Genomic DNA, 21,188 nt, shown 5'->3' with positions numbered 1-21,188 from the left:
GTGGAACGGCTTGCCATGCCATTTCCACCTGGCGCCTCAGTTGGGCCAGCGTTCGTGCTGGACGTGCAGACCGCATGAGACGACGCTTCATCCAGTCCCAAACATGCTCAATGGGGGACAGATCCGGACATCTTGCTGGCCAGGGTAGTTGACTTACACCTTCTAGAGCACGTTGGGTGGCACGGGATACATGCGGACGTGCATTGTCCTGTTGGAACAGCAAGTTCCCTTGCCGGTCTAGGAATGGTAGAACGATGTGTTAGATGACGGTTTGGATGTACCGTGCACTATTCAGTGTCCCCTCGACGATCACCAGTGGTGTACGGCCAGTGTAGGAGATCGCTCCCAACACCATGATGCCGGGTGTTGGCCCTGTGTGCCTCGGTCGTATGCAGTCCTGATTGTGGCGCTCACCTGCACGGCGCCAAACACGCATACGACCATCATTGGCACCAAGGCAGAAGCGACTCTCATTGCTGAAGACGACACGTCTCCATTCGTCCCTCCATTCACGCCTGTCGCGACACCACTGGAAGCGGGCTGCACGATGTTGGGGCGTGAGCGGAAGACGGCCTAACGGTGTGCGGGACCGTAGCCCAGCTTCATGAAGACGGTTGCGAATGGTCCTCGTCGATACCCCAGGAGCAACAGTGTCCCTAATTTGCTGGGAAGTGGCGGTGCGGTCCCCTACGGCACTGCGTAGGATCCTACGGTCTTGGCGTGCATCCGTGCGTCGCTGCGGTCCGGTCCCAGGCCGACGGGCACGTGCACCTTCCGCCGACCACTGGCGACAACATCGATGTACTGTGGAGACCTCACGCCCCACGTGTTGAGCAATTCGGCGGTACGTCCACGCGGCCTCCCGCATGCCCACTATACGCCCTCGCTCAAAGTCCGTCAACTGCACATACGGTTCACATCCACGCTGTCGCGGCATTATACCAGTGTTAAAGACTGCGATGGAGCTCCGTATGCCACGGCAAACTGGCTGACACTGACGGCGGCGGTGCACAAATGCTGCGCAGCTAGCGCCATTCGACGGCCAACACCGCGGTTCCTGGTGTGTCCGCTGTGCCGTGCGTGTGATCATTGCTTGTACAGCCCTCTCGCAGTGTCCGGAGCAAGTATGGTGGGTCTGACACACCGGTGTCAATGTGTTCTTTTTTCCATTTCCAGGAGTGTATTATTCTGTATTGTTTGGGTTTCACTATGGTTTCAAATATTTTGTTTTCAATGTGATTTAGGAAGATGTTGGCTAGGATTCCAGTGATTGGTGATCCCATGAGGAGTACATCCTATTGTGAGTAGAAGTGGTTTGTCAGATGTGAAATAGTTTTGTTCTGTGTTTAATTTTAGAATGTTTGTTATTTCTTTTATTTGGGATTTGGAATGTGTTTTTGTTGTTTTATGATGTTGATGGTTTCTGTGGTGGGAATATTGGTGTACATGGATGTGATGTCAAATGATGTGAGTTTGGCTGTTGTTGCTATGTTGATGTTTGATCTTTTCTATAAGCTCTTCAGTGTCGCTTATACTTCAGTTGTTTGTGTGTGTGTGTGTGTGTGTGTGTGTGTGTGTGTGTGTGTGTGTGTAAAATGTTCCTGTAAGTATGTGTGCCTTTCTTTGGCTAGGTGATATGTGGGTGCACTTCTGTAATTTATATGTGGGCGTATTGGTGTGTCTAGTTTGTGGATATTTGTTAGGCTGTTTGATGTGGATTCCTTGGGGTTCTTTTGTATGAGACATATTACTTTCTGTTTTGTGAGTATATATGAGATGTTTTTAGAGGTGTGTGTGTGAACCTAACCTAACCTAACCTAACCTGTGTGTGTGTGTGTGTGTGTGTGTGTGTGTGTGTTTGTGTTTTTCTGGGATCTTTGTATTGGGTCAGTGGTTAGTTTCATAATGTTATTATCTTCTGTAAATTTTGGGGTTTTGGTTTTGTATTCCTCCTGTTTTCTTGCTACCATGGTGTTGCTCTTGTCCAATTTTATGATGTGAGCTCCATTGCTTCTAAGCTTATTTCTTATTTTTCTGGATCTGTTTTCTTCCTCATTTTTTGTTGCTGTCAGTGTTCATTTTTGTTTTCCTATATTATGCATAGTTTTCCTCTGCCGTTAGCTCTCCTGTTAGCCCCGCTTTGAAATTACAGTTGTTCTTCTTCTCTTGTTTTATCTTATATTAACTTTCTGTTGTTAGGTTCCTTATTGCCTTGTGTGTAGCCTGTGTGTTGACATTGTACGGAAATCCTCGTTCTAGTAGGTTTAGTTTTTGTTTTGTGAATTGTATGTCAATGAGGTTGACCATTTACATGTGGAATGTGTGGTTTGTTTATCTATTGTTAGCTGGTGTGTTAGTTTCTATAAGTGTTTGTAATTTTTGTTGATGTTTGCCCCACTTTCTTTCCATTAGAATTTGTGTGTTTCTTGACTCTATTCATGATATCAATAAATATTTCTGATATTTTTATATGATTTGCAAGTTCAAGATGAATTTTGAACAGGTCAAGGGTGAGCATGTCCCTCTTGGAATGCAGACATTTAATTTACTGTTTCAGTCAACCTACTTCTGCTTTGTGCTTAGCATGTTGTGCTGCAGGTGACATAATGTTTACAATTAAATGTACATTACTTTATGAGAGAAATAGATTTTGTTGAATTTTATATTTAGTATAGTCTGATAGTTTTTCTCTTGTGCTTCTGAATTTGTTTCCGAGCTTACTCGGAAATGCCTGGCACGGTGCTGAGATAATCATTTTTTGGTCAAAGGTCTTTCCTTGTCTGCATTTGCTTCCTAGGTGTTTATATTTTTAATTTTACCAATACAGCTTCTACTATTCTATTCTTCCTCTTCAACTGTAGTGTCTCAGCACAACACTTTTTCAGATTCAAGAGTTTTAAATGTCACAACACTAAAGTAATAACTAACCATAAAAATATGATGGGAGGTATGATACTGAAAAAAGAATTTGATAGAGCACTGAAAGACCTAAGTAAAAACAAGGCATCTGGAGTAGACAGCATTCCATCAGAACTATTGATAGCCTTTGGAGAACCACTCGTGACTAAACTATTCCGCCTGGTGTGCAAAATTTGAGACAAGCAAAATACCCTCAGCCTTTGAAAAGAATGTAATAATTCCAATTCCAAAAAAATCACATGCCAACAGATGTGAATATTACTATTCAGTTTAATAAATCATGGTTCCAAAATACTAATGCAAATTCCTTACAGAAGAATAAAAAAACTAGAAGTCGACCTCAAGGAAGATGAGCTTGGATTCCGGAGTATTGTTGGAACACGCAAGGCATTTCTGACCTTATGCTTCACTTACAAGAGAGATCAAATAAAGGCAAACCTATGTTTACAGGATCTGTAGACTTAGAAAAAATTGTTGATGATGCTGACTGGAGTACTTTCTTCGAAATTCATCTTGTAGAAGTGGTGAAATATAGGGAGAAAAAGACTATATACAACTTGTACAGAAACTAGACAGCAGTTACATGAATGAAGGGGCATGAAAGGGAAGCTCTTATTGAGAAGGGAGTGAGACAGGGCTGTAGCCTATCCCTGATGTTATTCAGTGTGTACATTGAGCAAGCAGTAAAGGAGACCAAATAAAATTTGGAGTAGAAACTAAAATTCAGGGAGAAGAAATAAAATATTTTAGGTTTGCTGATGGCATTGTAATTCTGTTAGACACAGCAAAAACAAAATGAGGATAAATGGAATACAGTCAAATTAAATCAGTTGATGTTGAGGGAATTAGATTAGGAAACAAGATACTAATAGTAGTAGGTGAGTTATGCTAGTTGGGCACTGAAATAACTGACAATGGCCAAATTATGGAGGATATAAAATGTAGACTGTCAGTGACAAGGAAAGCATTTTTGAAGAAGAGAAATTTGCTAACACTGAAAATAGATTTAAGTGTTAGAAAGTCTTTTTTTGGAAATATTTTTATGGAGTATAGCCATGTATGGAAGTGAAACAAGGAGTATAAACAGTTTAAACAAGAAGAATATAGAGGCTTTTGAAATGTGGTGCTATGGAAGAATGCTGAGGATTAGATGGGTAGGTCACAGAACTAATGAGAGGTACCGAATATAGTCGAGGAGACAAGAATTTTGTGACACAACTTGACGACAACAAGGGATCAGTTAATACGATACATTCTGAGACATCAAGGGATCATCAGTCTAGTATTTGAGGCAAGTTTAGGGAGTAAAAATCATAGAGGGGATACCAAGAGATGAATACAGTAAGCAGATTCAGAAGGTTTAAAATTTTATTCATGACTGTCAATCAGCAGCTGTGAAGCATGTTTTAAGAATAGAACTAATCGGTCATCATCTGCACAAATTTTTGTTAAATTAATTTCTTGACTGGTTTTGGCAAATTAATTTGCCATCCTCGGAAGATCATACAATTAAGCTTACATTGGAAAGCAATTGTCAAGCAAACTCTGGACGATGGAGCCCTTAGTTAAAATTTGTTATATAGTACTGTCAAGCAGTTTAAAAAGTAATGTAAAAATGTGAAGATATGGTGACAAAAAAACTTGGCATCATAAGTAAAATATTAAAAAACCATAAGACATATGATTAGCACCAACAGTCTGTAATTGTATGATCTTCTAAGGATGGCAAATTAATTTACTGAAAGTAGTTGAGAAGTTAACTTAATAAAAATTTGTGCAGCTGATGACTGACTGATTTCTGTTCTTAAAAAGATTCAGAAGAATGTAGGTTGCAGTAGTTATTCGGAAATGAAGAGGCTTGCACAGGGTAAGGTGGCACGGAGAACTGCATCAAACCAGTCTTGGAACTGAAAACAACAACAACATGTTGCCCAATATGCAGCTGTCCTCCAACAATTTCAGAATGATCTCCCCCATTTCATCATGCATTCTTTTGCACTCATTTATATCATTCATGTTCATCGTGGTAGCATTATTACACTCTTTGTTTCATATTCATATCTTCTTCTTCTTCTTCGTCAATTTCTTCATCATTTCATCTTCTTCCATTTCCCTTCAGGGTTAGCAATATGATGTGGGTTTTGGCAATGTCAACGCAGTTAGTGTAGGGATGCCCTTCCTGACACCACCACTACCCCCAGGATGGAGTCTGTGTACACCATGTCTGCATCTATAGTAAATGTCGTGTTAAAATGTGAGAACGTTTTCTAAATGTTTGCTTAGTGTGTGTTTGAGGTGTGACATAGATACCAGCGCAGTAGTTACCTAGCTGGATGTCCCTCCAACCATTTCAACTCTCTGCTATGTTGTGAAATGAAAAATGTCACTCGGGCATTGAGGAGAGAGTTCATATTAGTTCATATTAGGTGATGCAAACAAGCACCCTTATGGTCAGCTGCAGGCATAGGCTTGTTGACTGATTAAAGAAAGTAAGAGGAGGTCATGATAATACTTTCTGATGCCTAAAAACTACATCCACGTTTCCTGGCTCACCAGTCCTCATTGTCAGTCTGCAAGACAGATTCAATCCAGGTAGACTTGCCTCTGAGAATCCCAGAAGGGACCTAGTAACACACTCAGCTGTTTGGTCAGGTATGCCTTGTTTCATATACACCACCTAAATTACAGTCTTCTTCACCAGCCAGTCATTGGTATAGTAAAGATAGATCTCTTCCTGAAGAATATATCTTGCTGTTGAAATAATGTAAGATAGACTGTAGCTTGTACCATATAGTTTCTGAGCTCTGGATTCTTAACAAACGTAATGAACACCTTGCTCATATTCATGCAGATTCCTCTATTTTTCAAAATATTTCTTCCAGTAGTCTTTTAATCAAATGAGTTTTACATTATTCATATGTATTGAAAGGCTCAACAATACAAGTACTTCAGTTATGCTTTGACGTTTCCAGTGAAAAATTCTAGTCCAATCCGTGTTATTTTTGCTGATAAATATTTTGTTTGCATTGTTTCGTTAGCTACAAGCTGAAGCAAATCATATGTAAAAAGTAACATAAAGAAATATATTGATTTATTGCCGTAGGATGAATAAGTAAACATTCTTGTTTGGAAAATGGAAGACAATGAATGTTGTTTCTTTGTTCCATAACGTACCCAGTTTTTATTTCTGTTAGTGTGTGAGCTATAAATCATCACTGAATTCAACACAATTACTGTGAATAATTTCTGATTTTGCTGCATCACAAAATACATCTGTATGTTCAACTTTCACACACTCATAACTGTCGGCACCCTCTCCTTTTCCTTTCATTTATTTTTGCGAAAGACATTATTCTTCTATAATATGCTCAGTAACTGATCGAAGATTAATTTTTCACACCTTTTGTGTTTAGTAGGTTCCAGTGTTGGTTATTTAGCCCATCATTTCGAAGAGTATGTATCGCAAACAACTAAGGAAAAATAAATAGAAAGTGAAAAATGTTCCAAGACTTCATCGGTTGCTTGTATAAACACAGATACAAAACTAGTATGAATAATATACTTGTGGGTGTACTTGCATGTATGTAGGCATCAGTTGTGCGAAGCATGTCTGTTTTGGTTATGTTTATAAGGGTAAGCTAAGTGGGCTCATACTGTTGCTTGTGTCACGTTCAGTGAAAGTGTTCCAATTATGTGTGTTTGGTGCCCCTCCAACCATTTCAGCTCTCTTAATAGGGGCCTGCAGAGAGTTAATTATAGGACTTCTATTGCCTAAGGAAGACTAAGTCCTAAGGGACCCAGAGGATATATGTATTTTGAACAGAAAAGAATTGATGTGCTTGAACTTATTAGCTGTATCATTCTCTGCCATCAGTTTTTTCTTTTGCTCTGTGTCCTTATAGACACAGTCCAATTGGTAGTTGGTACCAATCTCCATCCAAATGACCACTTATTTGTTGACTGCACATCTCAGATAGCAGTCTATTTACATGGCGTGATTATGGATGCTTAACAAAGCAGTTTGGATGTTGTACAACTGGCTGGATCTCCCAAGCTGCATACACATCAATTCGAAAACACTTAGCAGAACATAATAAGCAACCTGCTGTGTTGTGAAATGAAAAATGTCACTCGGGCAGTGAGGATAGATGAATATCACTTCTGGTCCATATTAGGTGATACAAACTAGCAACCTTATGGTCAGCTGCAGGCATAGACTTGTTGAGTGATTAAAGAAAGTAAGAAGAGGTCATGATAATACTTTCTGATACCTATTGACTGTTCCGTTCCGGCAACAGGGGTATGAGCCTTTTATGTTTGTGTATTGGCAGTACTATACACTTCACTTCCTGAAGGTAAGTAATGACCAGCAATTCCAACATCCATTATTATGTAGATGATGACAGAATATTTGACACTGTATCATCTCGTGTCAGGTAGTATTCCATATTCCGACACCATTAGGAGACTGGATAGGTGAGAAGACTGGGCTTAGAGTTGCTTAACACAGACAACTGCCACTTCTCCATGTAGAAATTAGTGCCTGTCTTGTGTCAGCTGGAGAACTCAGATCTCACCCTAACAGTATTCTCTGTAACATGTTGCTGCAACTGAATATCCATTCTAGAGATATACTAGTGGGACTTATTAAGATGATTTTTTGGTGGCATGACAGTATCCTTGCTGCTGTAGTGAAACTATTCTGAGTACTTTCTTGGAACAAGGGAAGGATTGCAGTAGAGCTATTGGTGCAATCATCTGAGACAATGATATCACCAGGAGTGATCCTTGGAAGTGTTACAGGAATACTCGTTCTCTGTATGCGTAAATGCTCTGACAGATAGGGTGAACAGCAATACAGATAGGGTGAACAGCAATCTGCAGCTGTTTGCAGAAGATGCTATGACGTACAGGAAAGTGTCATCGATGAGTGACTGTAGGATGATATGGATGCCTTAGATGAAATTTGTTTCGTGCATCGAAGGGCAGCTTATTCTAAAGGCCAAAAATGCAGATGAGTAGGAAAATAAATATGTAATGTTCTAGTACAATGTTATTCATGTGCTGCTTTACACAGTCGCATCGATTAAATTTGTAGGCGTAATGCTGCAAAGTAACATGAGATGGAAAATGCACCTAAGGTTCGTAATAGGGAAGTCGAATAGTTGACTTTGGTTCATTGGGAGAATTCTAGGGAAGTGTAGCTCATTAATAAACGAGACTGTGTACAGAAGACAAGAGTGACCCTTCCCAGAGTACTGCTTGAGTGTTTTGGAATCCTAACCATGTCGAATTAAAGGAGTTTGTCAAAGGAACTCTGAGGTATGCTGCTAGATTTTGAAACTCATCAGAGAAATAACATCCAGATGAGCCAAACACTTAAAACTACCCTCTGTACCCATTCACCATAAAATTGATCAATCTCTTTTGAAATATACAAGTTCAAATAATGTTCAGAATTTAGATACACACTTCTAGCCGATATATTGCTAATGAAGTGTATTTATTGTCAGGTGGATCAAAATACTCATCGTTGGCTGGTCTTCCTTGAATCATGGTTCTCATTGATTAGGCTGTTTAACAGGTCACTTGGGTCTTTATTGCAAGAAGAAACACTGTTTTGTTGTTTATTCAGTATTTGATTTTTATGCCTCATCTGTCATTAATTGTTGTCTGCACTACTCCACATTTACTTGAGCAATTGAAGAATTTTCCCAACAAATTGTCACATTAAAAGAAAATTCACGTTTTCACTCAGCAGTACAGGAAGTTCACACCATAAAACTCTTTGACAACAGTGTTTGTATTTGTAGCAAAGGAGCATTTTTGGTGGACAAAAGACGTACTATGAACTACTTGCAGATGCGTGTGAACCATAATGTGTCTCAGTACAAATATGAAACAGCTTGTTTGGTTCACATTTGGAGACACATTTTTAACTCAAAATTTCGCACCAGAATGTTCTGGAAATTTTTCAGATTCATTATGATGGTAACATGCAGTATTAATAACAGTGAAAATTTAGGTAAAGTAGTACAGCTTCGTGATTAGAAAAATCCAAGAATCAAAATAGTTATAAAAGATATATGAAATTCTCCTGAATTAAAAACTGAAACTTCCAAAATATTCTCTGTGTAAAATTTTGTTTACATTTGAAAATGTTGTGATTTTTGTATCAAGTGAGTTTGTTTCTAGTGGAGTTAACTGTATTTTCATGATAAAATGATGGCTGTTTATCTGAGAGATAATAAATTATGGTTTGGTACAACTTAAATAAAATTTTGGAGATTTGGTGAGTATATGTGGCATTTGTTTATGACTGAAATGAAGGCACATTACATCCCCACAGATACAAATTTCCCTCAAAATAATGTTTCCATTCACTTTTAAAGTGAAATCAGTAGGATTACTATCTATTCAAGTTGCGATGTTTCACATTATATCTCACAAAAATGATTTTTTTTAAGTTAATAAATAAATATGGAAAATTTATAGCTCAAAAACACTCCAGGGTATCACAGTCTTACAAAAAAAATTCTTTCACATAATTTATAACACAGATTGAATCATGTTCTTCACATATGGTATCATAAGATTCAGTTGGCCTAATTACAATTAATCTTGGTCTACCACAATTTGTTACCAGTAGGTTCAATTAATATGTGAGTATGAGAGAGTTTACAACTGTCACCTGCCACACACTTGTAGGGCAGCAAGCTAGGTATTTAGTTATTTCTGTGCTTTCTTAGTAGTTTAACTCTTAAATAAGCTGTGTCTTTTTCTACTTAAGAGGTGTAATATCTCATTTTGTAACTTAAAAGTGTAAATTCAGACAGTCTTTAGTGCAGTTATTACTCACTTGTTTGTTTTGAAGAACCAGGAAGAATTCTTTTTGACTGTCACCTATTAAACACCTGCAGAGCAGCAGGTTATGTATTTAGTTCTTCCTCTGTTTTCTTAGTATGCTGGGATGGATAGGTTCTGTGCGTGCTGTGTGCGGACACAGCAGCACCTGGCCAGTTTGTAAGCTGCTGAATGTGCTTTTGGGTATGGTCAGCTGTCTTCAGACCACTGCCTCAGAGTGTCGTGGTGGCGGAACATTTGTCCCATTGCATGGGATACATCAATTGTCACGTGTTTCACTCTGAAGCTCTGCTGCCAATGCATATTCCAGTGGAACCCAAATGGGTCATCTGACCTCATTACAGGATGAGTGGCAGGTAGTAACGCATTCACATACCCCAAGGCAGAGGACCAATGTGAAGGCTGGCTATCTGGCCTTGCTTACTCACCTGATTAGTGTACAGGTGGCTGCTTCTTCAGCAGGGCCTGAGCAGGCACGTGGGGGGGGGGGGGGGGGGGGGGGGGACAGATTTGCTTGTCATTGGGAGCTCCAATGTTAGACAAGTTATGGAACCTCTTAGGGAAATACTGCTCAGAGACAGAAAGAAAGCCAATGTGCACTCAGCCTGTCTGATGGGCGGCCTCGTCAGAGCTGTGGAGGTGGCCTTGTCTCTGCTATCGAGAATGCAAGGTGCAATTGTCTGAAAGTTGTGGCTCACATCGGCACCAATGATGCCTGTCGCTTGGGTTCTGAGGCCTTTCTCGGTTCATACAGGTGGCTGGCAGAAGTAGCGAAGGCTGCTGGCCTTGTGCCCTGCGGTGCAGTCAGAGCTCGCAGTTGATTGGGGTCCTTTGGTTTGGAGCTGAGTGGAGGGTCTTGGGCAAAGACTTCATCGACTCTGTGATGGTCTTGGCTGTGTATTTCTGGATCTACATTATCAGATGGAGACTACTAGCATGTCAGTTGATAGGCCAGGAGCGCATTACACAAAGGAAATTGCAACTAGGATAGCAGATTACTCGTGGAGGGTAAATGAGGTTTTTTATGCTAGGTGGTAGCTTAAGGTACTCTGATAAACTCTCTGCAGTTGACACACAGATAGCAAAATCAGACCAGGTACAGACTAAAGACACTTTGACTGGTGATATTTTATAAGTAAATTGTCGCAGTATCCGTTAGAGTTTCCGAATTTATTGCCCTCCATGAGGTTTGGTACACAGCCTGTTATTCTCAGGGCCAAGAGCTAGCTGAAACCTGAAGTAGAAAGCTCCAAAATATTTAGCGAGTCGTGGAACATATATGAGTAAGACAGATTAGATGCTGTAGGGCGTGGAGTGTTCATTGCAATCAACAAAAATATTCTCTCTATCAAGGTAAAATTTGAGTTTGACTGTGAAGTTACCTGGATGCATATGACAGCTCTAGGTAAAATGAAGTTATTTGTTGGATGTTTTTAACAGCTGCCAGATTACACTGTTACAGTTTGAGCATCATTCAAAGTAAGTGTACACTTAGTAACACAGGAATGCCCAGATTATGCAATACTAGTTGGAGGCAACTTTAACCTACCGAGTACAGACTGGGACATCTATGGATTCAGTACCGGAGTTATGGACAGGCAGTCTTGCAAAGTACTTTTGAACACAGGTCTCTGAAAACTGTCTTGAGCAGCTAGTTCAACAGCCCACATGCAGCGGAAATATTTTAGACCTTGTAGTGACAAACAGGCCTCAGCTTATCAGTGGTGTCAGTATAGAGACAGGGATTAGTGATCAAGATGTATTTATAGTGACAATGTTTACTAAAAGTTACAAGAGTGGTTTGAAAAGTTCTCGGAATCCCTACAAGAGATCAGCTTTAGCCCAACGAGTTGTTCACATGATATTCATTGGACTATTGCCTATAAACACGTGCCATGTCAGTGCTCTTGGAAGAGAGCTGTGATGGTGATGTGGCTCTATTGTTCCCACATAGTGATTTGCGGAGATGGAAAAAATAGAGGTCCGAGCCATGATTAAGTACTTCATAAATAAAGGTATGAAAGCAAAGGACATTAATGCCAATTTCCGGAATACACTGGGGGCTCTGCGCTTTCATATTCAACTTTCCAAGTGGAAAAATGAATTTAAATGTGGTCAGGAGAACTTAGGTGATGCTCCACACAGTGGTCGGCCAAGATGTGTTATTACTCCAGAAATCATTGCAAAAGTGCACAAAATGGTCATGGAGGATTGCTGATTGAAAGTGCATGAAATTGCTTGCACTTGCCAGATATCATCTGAAAGGGTATATCACATTTTAACTGCAAAATTGGAAATGAAAAAATTATCTGCACTATGGGTGCTGTGACTCCTGCTGCTGGATCAAAAACGCATGAGAATGGACATATCGGAACAATATTTGGCCCGTTTTAGGAGAAACGAACAAGATTTTTTTGTTCTGTTTTTTGACCATAGAAGAAACTTGGGTGCACTACTATACCCAGAGACAAAACAACAGTCAAAACGGTGGAAACATGCTGATTCTCCGTCACCAAAGAAAGCAAAGACAATTCCTTCAGTGTGAAAGGTCATGGCATCAGTGTTCTAGGATGGGAAGGGAATTATGTTTGTAGATTATCTCACCACTGGGCAAACAATACTGGAGAATACCGTGTTAAACCTCCTGGACAAATTGCAACAAAAGACACGTGAAAAAAGGCAGGTTTAGCAAGGAAGAAAGTCATCTTCCATCAAGACAATGCGCCTACACACATGCTGTCGCCATGGCAAAATTACACAAACTGAGGTTGGAATTGTTGCCACACCCACCTTATTCACCTGATATGGCTCCGTCAGACTTCCATCTCTTCTCAAAACTAAAAATTTTTTTGGTGGATGAAGATTCACTTCAAACGAAGAATTGATATCCGGAGTTGATAACTATCTTGCAGGCCTGGAGAAAACTCATTTTCGAGATGGGATCAAGGAACTGGAACATAGTTGGAGCAAGTGCATTAATCTACAAGGAGACTAAATTGAAAAATAACAAAAAGTTTCAGTGATGTAAGTACTTTTTTTCTATTCCGTTCAGAGAACTTTTCAAACCACCCTTATAATAAATTGGCCAAGAGGGCTGGGGAGTATTTTTTCTAGAAAGAGCAGGGTTAATATATTAAGGGTGCCAATATTATGTTATTTTTTAGTCCAGTTGTTTTAATCTTCTTGTACTGTTACACTATCAGCTTAAAAGAGAATGCGCAAATGATAACAGGAAAAAATTAATTTTGAAATTCGTGTGTCTCTGAAAACATCAATGCATGAAGCATGAAACAACTACCACTGTCATACCTTAGCAAAGGATCTAGTTGACAACCCAAGAAAATTCTGGTCTTATGTAAAATTGCTAAGCAGGTTGGAGGCTTCTACCCAGACACTCATTGACCAATCTGATGTGGCAGTGGAAGATAGCAAAAGGAAAGCTGAAGTATTAAATTTCACATTAAAGAAATTGTTCATGCAGGAGGATTGTACGTTGTATGATCATTGCACAGATTCCTGTACTGAGAACATAGCAGCAGGCATCTGTGGCATATAGAATAAACTGAAAGAGTGTGAAGCAAGTAAGTCGCCAGGCCCTGATGGAATCCCAGCTAGGATTTACAAAGAGTATTCTATGGGATTGGCCCCTTACTTTGCTTGAAGTTATCATGAATCTCTTGACCAGTGCAATGCCCCAAGAAACTGCGAAAAAGCGCAGGTGACTCCTTTATGCAAGAGGGGTAAAAGAACTGATCCACTTCTATGTTTTACAGATTTTGAAGAAATTTTAGCTTTACAAAAATCAACATAAAGAAAGATGTAAGTGGCAAAACTTGGGAGGCAGACAACTTGCCACCAATAATTTTATCGAAGCTTTATGTAGGTCTTCATATGTTTCAGTCACAGTTGAAGCAAGACTGAATGATATTCATAACTGAAAATATTTGAAGAAGTCTATCATGAGAATAGTAGGATGATTTCTGGGCCTTGCACAAACTTTTTACCAACAAGATATCAGATCAGTGAGAAGGAAGTGTCCATTGAAACTGCTTTTGAAGCATTTTGTGGTGGCACAGTTCATTGTGTGTATACAAGAATGCTCCAGCCATCTTTAGCTGACCTCCTGTAACACATCTGGCCTGACATGATGTATAATGTTTCTCAGCTAGAAAAGCTGTAATAGGAACTAGCCACTCTAAATGTGTTGACAAGGAGCAAAAATTAAGTTCCAAGGGTCGCTAACGACAAAATGAGAGAGCTGTAGAATGAAAACTCCAGTGTATTGTCACAATTTGTACAGTTTTAATTTACCGAGCCACAGTTGTTACAGTTTCCAATTCGACTTTCACACGTCCACCACAGCCACTCTTAGTAGCCAGTTGAAGATCTCAACCCTGATTTGATACCAAAAATACATAGTTCGACTGCTCACACAATACTTTGTGAATATTTACTTTGAACTAAAAGTTCTCAGTTACAACTGCACAACCTGGAGAGTTTATACATAAAAGATACAAAATTCATGCAATCATCATTGTAGTTCATTAAGTAACACTTCCTGATACTCCACAATCATTTAAATCCAATATTTACTCAAATTAAACATTTTTACCCAGCTCAGTGCAAACGTGTCTGACCATCATGAGAGTTGGGCACTGACTCCTCCAGACCCATACACCAAACTTCGCTCCTAGCCCTAATGGACTGTCTTGCTTTGATTGGCTCAGTTGGAATTTAGCCAATCAGTTTTATATATTAAGATCCATGGAATCCCCATGTTCTCTGCCTTGAACCAATCCCATACTGAAGTTACTTTAGACAGAATTATTGAATAATAAGCACCACAAAAAACATATCAGATTAACTTTTTCATCAATTGTCTGGAGAACTATAGGAGGTATTATTATTCCATAGCACCTTAAAGTGGCTGCTTCACAATTCACGTCGCCCCCTACATACAATTCGCCCCCTGATAACAATCAGTGTGTCACATTCAGGTTCCCACACTTGTATATGTTCAGTTACAATTGGAAAGAGTTTCATGTCATACACATATCACACTTACTTCTTCCTTTCTGCTCAAGCAATAAAACAAATCAAATTGGCAATACTTAACATAAATCATGATGTAATTAGAATATAAAATTATGTAAAATTAATTTGTTTTTGTAATTATGTGATTTTTATGTTATTGGATGGCTTGATAAGTCATTAAACATCATTTGCTTTTAACTGATACATATGGACTTGACAGGGTGTTAATTTCTCATGGAAGTCCCAAATTCTGCATTTTGTGTCTCTCTAAAAGTACTGTAGACACAACACTGGAATTAACACTGTTGTTAGCTATTGACATAACAGAAAGTTTTATTCCATTTGGTGTATGGTCGAGGTCAAATTTAATTTATTATAATGCTAGTAATATTTCGTTGCTTGGATGGTGGTGGCTTAAGCTGCAGCTGGTTCACACCAGACCCTCTGTCGTGGTGAAGCTATTACTGATTGCAAATATGAAACTAAGCAAGATCTTATACAGATGGTGTACGTGGCTATGCTACAATTTGTTCAATTTGGTAATGATTGTAGACAGGACTTTCCTCTAATAGGTGCAGTACATGATGAGATTGTTATTATTATTATTATTATTATTATTATTATTATTATTATTAAACAATATGTGCTTTTGCAAGATTTACGTGAAAAGGAAGGAAAATTCTTGTAAGGTTATGCAGAAAGTGCACCATCATTGTTTACAATAGCTTACGCCAGAAAAGTGAGCACAGGGAGCCGAATGTGTGTGCTGAAAGCCATGTTTGGTTTTACTAGGGTTACAAAGTGAGAAGGGATGTGCTTGTGTGACTCAATAAAAATGAATTAGAAGTGTGCTAAAACTGCTGTTTGTACCAGAATCACCATTGACTTCTTTAGGGAGATTAAGACATATATAAAGCAGTGTTTGAAGTACAATTTCAAGGAATATAATATATCCATAGCTAGAAAATTGGGTGATTTTTTAATTTAATGCTAGATTACAATTTACTTATGTAGAGGCTGTATGAATTGTGTTTTCATACACTCATTGTTTATACATTCCCTGTTGCCAGATTATTCAGAGACTGGTGGTTGACCATTCTATTTTTCTTGGTTCTTCTCTTCTTGTGGGATCTATGCATTCATTATACATGGGTGTTCAGTATTTAAACACACAGCGTACGACATTGGGATGTGAACCATCCTTCTATAGTACTAAATATCGGTTCATTTGGAGATGCCGATTCAGTGTTCTTGTGATTTGAAGTAATTGTAAATTACTCCAGGTAAAATAAATACCCTTGCTTCAATTCTGCCACGAATCCCATCCCAAAATCAGACAGGTTTTCCTGTTATTGTCATCGTTGGCCTGTGTGTGTCACTCCAAAAGTTTTGAGAAAGTTCTATCACTCTTTTAATTGTCTATTTTCCTTCTTTACTGTATAGGTCTTCATTAATTTCTTTGGTTCATAATCTTTTTAATTTCTAATATTTTCTGTAATGTGGTAAGTTTAAAATACACACTTTACTAATTTCAGGTACTTATGATGGTACTACCGTTGTTACTTATCATGGTACTCCCAAAAATGATGAATGATCCAGAAACAAGAAAGGTAATATTGTCAATTTAAATACTTTAATTTGTTTTATTTTTCCAGTAGCTAATGAGATACATTACATTCAGTGATAACAGTTTTGCAATTTTTGTTAATAGAAGAGGTCTTTAAGTGTGTGTCATTCACAGCACATCAAGTTGCCTCATTAATCATTAATAACAGTAGCTTTTACCATCATTTATGTAGTTCATTTATTACATACGCCGTAATTACCCTACTCCTGCCGTTTTCTGTGTTGTCTTCACATGCCAGGTGTACGATAATCCCTTAACATTTGGTTGTAATTCGTAATAAATAAATGCGTTGTTAAGGGAAGTGTTAGTTGTTGTGCATCAGTGTATCATCAGTGCATATGTGAAATCGATTTCATTCCAAGATTCAGCATATGTACTCTTGATTGTTCATCCAAATTTCTTTTCATCCTTTAGTTACTCTTACCACTTATTCTGTAGTATATTAATTATATGCTGATATTTTCGTAACAGGAGATGGAGCAGATCAATAATTTAACTAAGTATGATATGCCAGAAATGTCAGAAGTACTGACTTCATTTTTTGCTGGTGGAGAAAAACAGAAATCCAGAGCAGTCAAACCAAGCAAAAAGAGACAGTAACAGAAGAAGATGATGTATAAAAATGGAATGTGAAATTTTCATTTTCATAAAGAATTTAAGACTCTATCATGCTTTACATGTTTTTATTTGATATTTATATCTTGGAGTACAGCATCACAGTGAACTGATTTAATCACAGTTGGAAATCTATTAGTGATTAGTATTTGGCAAACTACTGAAAATTTTTCACAATTGTTTATAGATCATGGCTCGAACATCAGTTTGTTAAAGATTTAGTTTTTATTTTACAAAATGTGCTCTAAAGGGTTAATGCATGAAAGGTGATCTGAAAACGAATATCTCAGAATTGCTTTGTGTGTGTGTGTGTGTGTGTGTGTGTGTGTGTGTGTGTGTGTGTGTGTGGTCATATGCTTGTGTTTGTGCTTTTGAGAGACATGACAGATGTTACATATGGGAACAAGATCCGTTTGGAATTTATTTTTCAGCCCAAAGGATGCTCTGTAAGAATCATGAATGGTTGTTGCTTTAAGACTAAAAAAAAGAAAAACCTAATATACTGGTGTGGGAAAGTAATCCTCTTGTTTCCTTCTTGCTGGCAGTATTTTGATACATTCATGCATTGGAATCGGGTAATAACTTTTTGCACAAGGTTGTTATTGACTTTGTGTGAATTATTACTGTTAGAAAGTTTTTCTCTGATATATCACTTATTGTGGTAAAACTGAAGACAACTTCTCTTAGTTATGCTCTAACCTCTTAGTTATGCTCTGAAACTTTTTGTTTTATCTATTGTCTGCTTATCTATGCTACCACAGTAGCATTGTTTTAGTTTATATAAAAAATTCATTATTATGTTCTGTATTTCCACATGCAGTGGAATGGATCACAGTAGTTGTAGTAATAGTTGATGTTATTTTCTTCAGTCTGAAGACTGTTTTGATGCAGCTTTTCTATTCTATGTAAGCCTATTCATCTCTGTAATAACTATTCCAACTTACATCCATTTGAACTCTGCCCAATTCTTGTTTTCCCTCTAAAATTTGTACCATCACACTTCCCTTTATTATCAGACTGACTGTTCCTTAATGCCTCAGAATGAGTTCTACCAACCGTTCCCTTCTTTTAGTCCAGTTGGGCCGTACATTTCTTTATTCTCCAATTTGGCTCAGTACCTTTTCATTAGTTACCTTCTCCTCCCATCTAATCATCAGGATTCTTCTGCAGCACCATATTTCATAAGCTTCTATTTTCTTCCTGTTTGTATTGTTTGTCTGTGTTTCGCTTCCATACAAGGCTATAATTCAGATAGATCCCTTCAGAAAAGACAACATAACATTTAAATTTGTATTTGACGTTAAACAGCCTTTCTTTTTGAGAAACACTTTTCTTGCTATTGCCAGCCTGCATTTTATATTATCTTTACTTTGGCCATTGGCAGTAATTTTTCTGTCCAAATATCAAAACTCATGTACCACATCCCATGTGTCTGTTCCTAATCTAATTCTCCTCTAGATTGTCTGATTTAATTAGACTTCACGGGTCACTATACTTAGATTAAAGTAACATTGCTATAGATGTCAAGTATTGGGGCCAGCTGCCACCCAATTATAGAACACAGTGTATTTGCTGTGTTGCCTGTTTTGTAGGTACTTGCAGAGTCTTGTCAAGTGTGCATGCTTGCAGGCTAGCAGAACTCCCCCCCCCCCCCCCCCTCCCCCAAATCACACACACACACACACACACACACACACACACACACACACACCTCACCCACAACCACAGCAATCTCTCAATTGCAAACTTATTTTATTCGTGCTGTAAGTGACTTTCCTGTAATGTCTCACCTTGCAGTTAATGAATTAACATTATCTTTGGTCTCACTCTGGCTGTGCTTGCATCTCTCATTTGTAATACAGCTTCCCTGCTTTCTGCAAACTATCTTAGTGTTTTTTATATGTTTTTTATGCATACGTCATTTCATTTTCTGATGAGATTTTTCTTGATACAATAAGACAATTACATTCGTAATGGAAAACATTAGACTGTAAAAGAAACAATATGTTGAGTAAGAAGTCTGAGAAAAGACATTGCCATTGTTAGGAGTATTTGTTATTAATACTTGAGTCTACTAAAAGTAATTTTATTGTCTGTTAGTCAGCTGATGTTTATTTGTAAATATTAAGTGAAAATTTATAGCTGGAATACATGAATGTGTGTCCTAGTCATTCTATACTTATGGAAAATGTTGCGAGTGATTTAATTTTCAGCAGATATGCCTAAAAAAATTTCGTGTTCGTGTGAGTGCTGTGGACAAATTTTTCTATGCAGAAGTCTTAAGTTTTAGCAAAGTCACGCTTCTGCAAGGAAAACCCAAACATTTAGCTATTCCTGTTACTACAGTTGACCATTCTTGAGAAACAGATGTGAATGCAGTACATCATATGCAGCTGGTACTGCATAGTACGCAAACGTGTGCCTTATTTCATCTCCTTGTTTATGATCTATATATTGTACATTTTAATAATGAAATCCAAAATAATTCTTTACAAATATGATTACTGAGGGGGGGAAGCCAGAGGACCATTTCGTTTTGGGTACAACTAATTGAAACATCAAAATTTCATTATCTTACAATCATTGTATTTTGATAGTAGTAGAATCTATTGTACTCCTAATATAAAAACAATTTTGTTATATGCATATCATATTCTCTTTAGTGCAGTGATAGTGTGTGAATTTTGATTGTAAATTGTGGCCTGTGAAATAAAAGGGCAGTATGTAGGAATTATGTATTGCTACACTGGGTAAATAGTTTTGAGAATTGCATTTTCTTGAGAATTGTGAGGCATGAAGAGGAAACTTTCAGACGATCTTTGTTTCAATACCATACTTCCTAATTTTGTGTTTGTATTAAAATGCTTCTTCTTGGATACTGTCTGTAAAAACAAATTCTCAAAAACAATGAGTGCGGGTCAATACACTGTTACCTTAGACCATATTCCCCATTAATTGAGAGCCATAATTTTTTCAAAGCAATCCCTTTTAATTTGACTCTGACCCAACCTAACCCTCTATTCTCTTTGTGCCACCACCCCTTAAAAAAATGTAAATGTGTACATGCACGTGCGTTTGCCACTGCATGCGCGTACACACACACACACACACACACACACACACACACACACACACACACACACACACACAAGGTTAAACTTCAGGACAAAGACCTTCACTCGGTCACTCCTTTTGTTTATAGTAACAGTTACCGCACAAATTGTCACCAGCAGTGCCACTGTTGCAGAATTTTTTTAAGTATCCACAAATTTGTGCTTGTAAGTTTGCGGAATAAAAGTTATATGAACAGTTTTGTTTTGCTGGACTGAAAGTTATAACAGGACTCGTATTGTTTACAATAGGGTCAAACCTGATTTGGTGGAGGCAGTACATTGCCAGTTGTTTTTTTTTTTTTACACTTAACAACACATGTAAGGGACTCAGTGTGTTTCACCCAGTGGTAATGTGTTCACTCTTGATCCAGTAAGTTATTTTATTTTTTTATTTACACATCTAGCATTGTCATAGCCATACACAATAGAGTATTCATGCCTTTGACTGATGTGCTACTGAACACCAACAAAAAGCAATATGACTTTTACACTGTTACAATGGTCTGAGTAGTTTGTTACATTTATTGAACAAGAATAAAAAAGGAAATCATGTAACAATATATATTTGTTCTTTTCTGCCCACATAAGTTTAACATCCTATTAACACAATCAACACATTTCCTTCAAAACTTTGGTAATTGTTAACAGTGTACTCTTACCAGCATTGTACCGCATTGAATTATTACTGGTGAAAATGGTTGTGTGTCATTGATATCCAGAAACTAATAGCACTTGCATAGGTTATATTCCTGCCAAAACATCAGCTGATTAGCCTGGTTTTTGGCAATTTCTCATTGGTTTTGCAAAGATTTTTCATGTTCAGAAGATAATTTTTTATCTGTTATTAGACCTAACAATACTGTAATTGTTTCTAAAGGTCTGGTGCTATAGCAGTTGGCTGTGTGCGTAGTATCTTTGTAGACAAGATAAGATGTTTCCACAGAATGTGACCGAATTATTTTTTCAGTCAAGAAATTATTGTAATGAGAAATTATTGTACTTTCTGAGAAAAATGT

At 38.0% G+C, this 21,188-nt stretch overlaps 1 protein-coding gene across 2 annotated transcripts in view; it reads left to right on the top strand.

Annotated features, from left to right (window-relative positions):
* Positions 1–20,366, top strand: part of LOC126248852 (ER membrane protein complex subunit 7 homolog) — a 51,953-nt gene extending 31,587 nt beyond the window's left edge. For both annotated transcript variants that reach the window (XM_049950282.1, XM_049950281.1), the window contains exons 3-4: positions 16,353–16,427; positions 16,916–20,366. In XM_049950282.1, the coding sequence (XP_049806239.1) occupies positions 16,353–16,427; positions 16,916–17,044 (204 nt within the window). In that variant the 3' untranslated portion in view covers positions 17,045–20,366. The remainder of the gene's footprint in view (positions 1–16,352; positions 16,428–16,915) is intronic.
* Positions 20,367–21,188: the final 822 nt, after the last annotated feature.

Source organism: Schistocerca nitens, chromosome 3 (assembly GCF_023898315.1).
Source record: "Schistocerca nitens isolate TAMUIC-IGC-003100 chromosome 3, iqSchNite1.1, whole genome shotgun sequence".
Lineage (NCBI taxonomy): Eukaryota > Metazoa > Arthropoda > Insecta > Orthoptera > Acrididae > Schistocerca > Schistocerca nitens.
The sequence above is the reverse complement of the archived record's forward strand: the minus strand, read 5'-3'. Positions and strand labels throughout refer to the sequence as shown.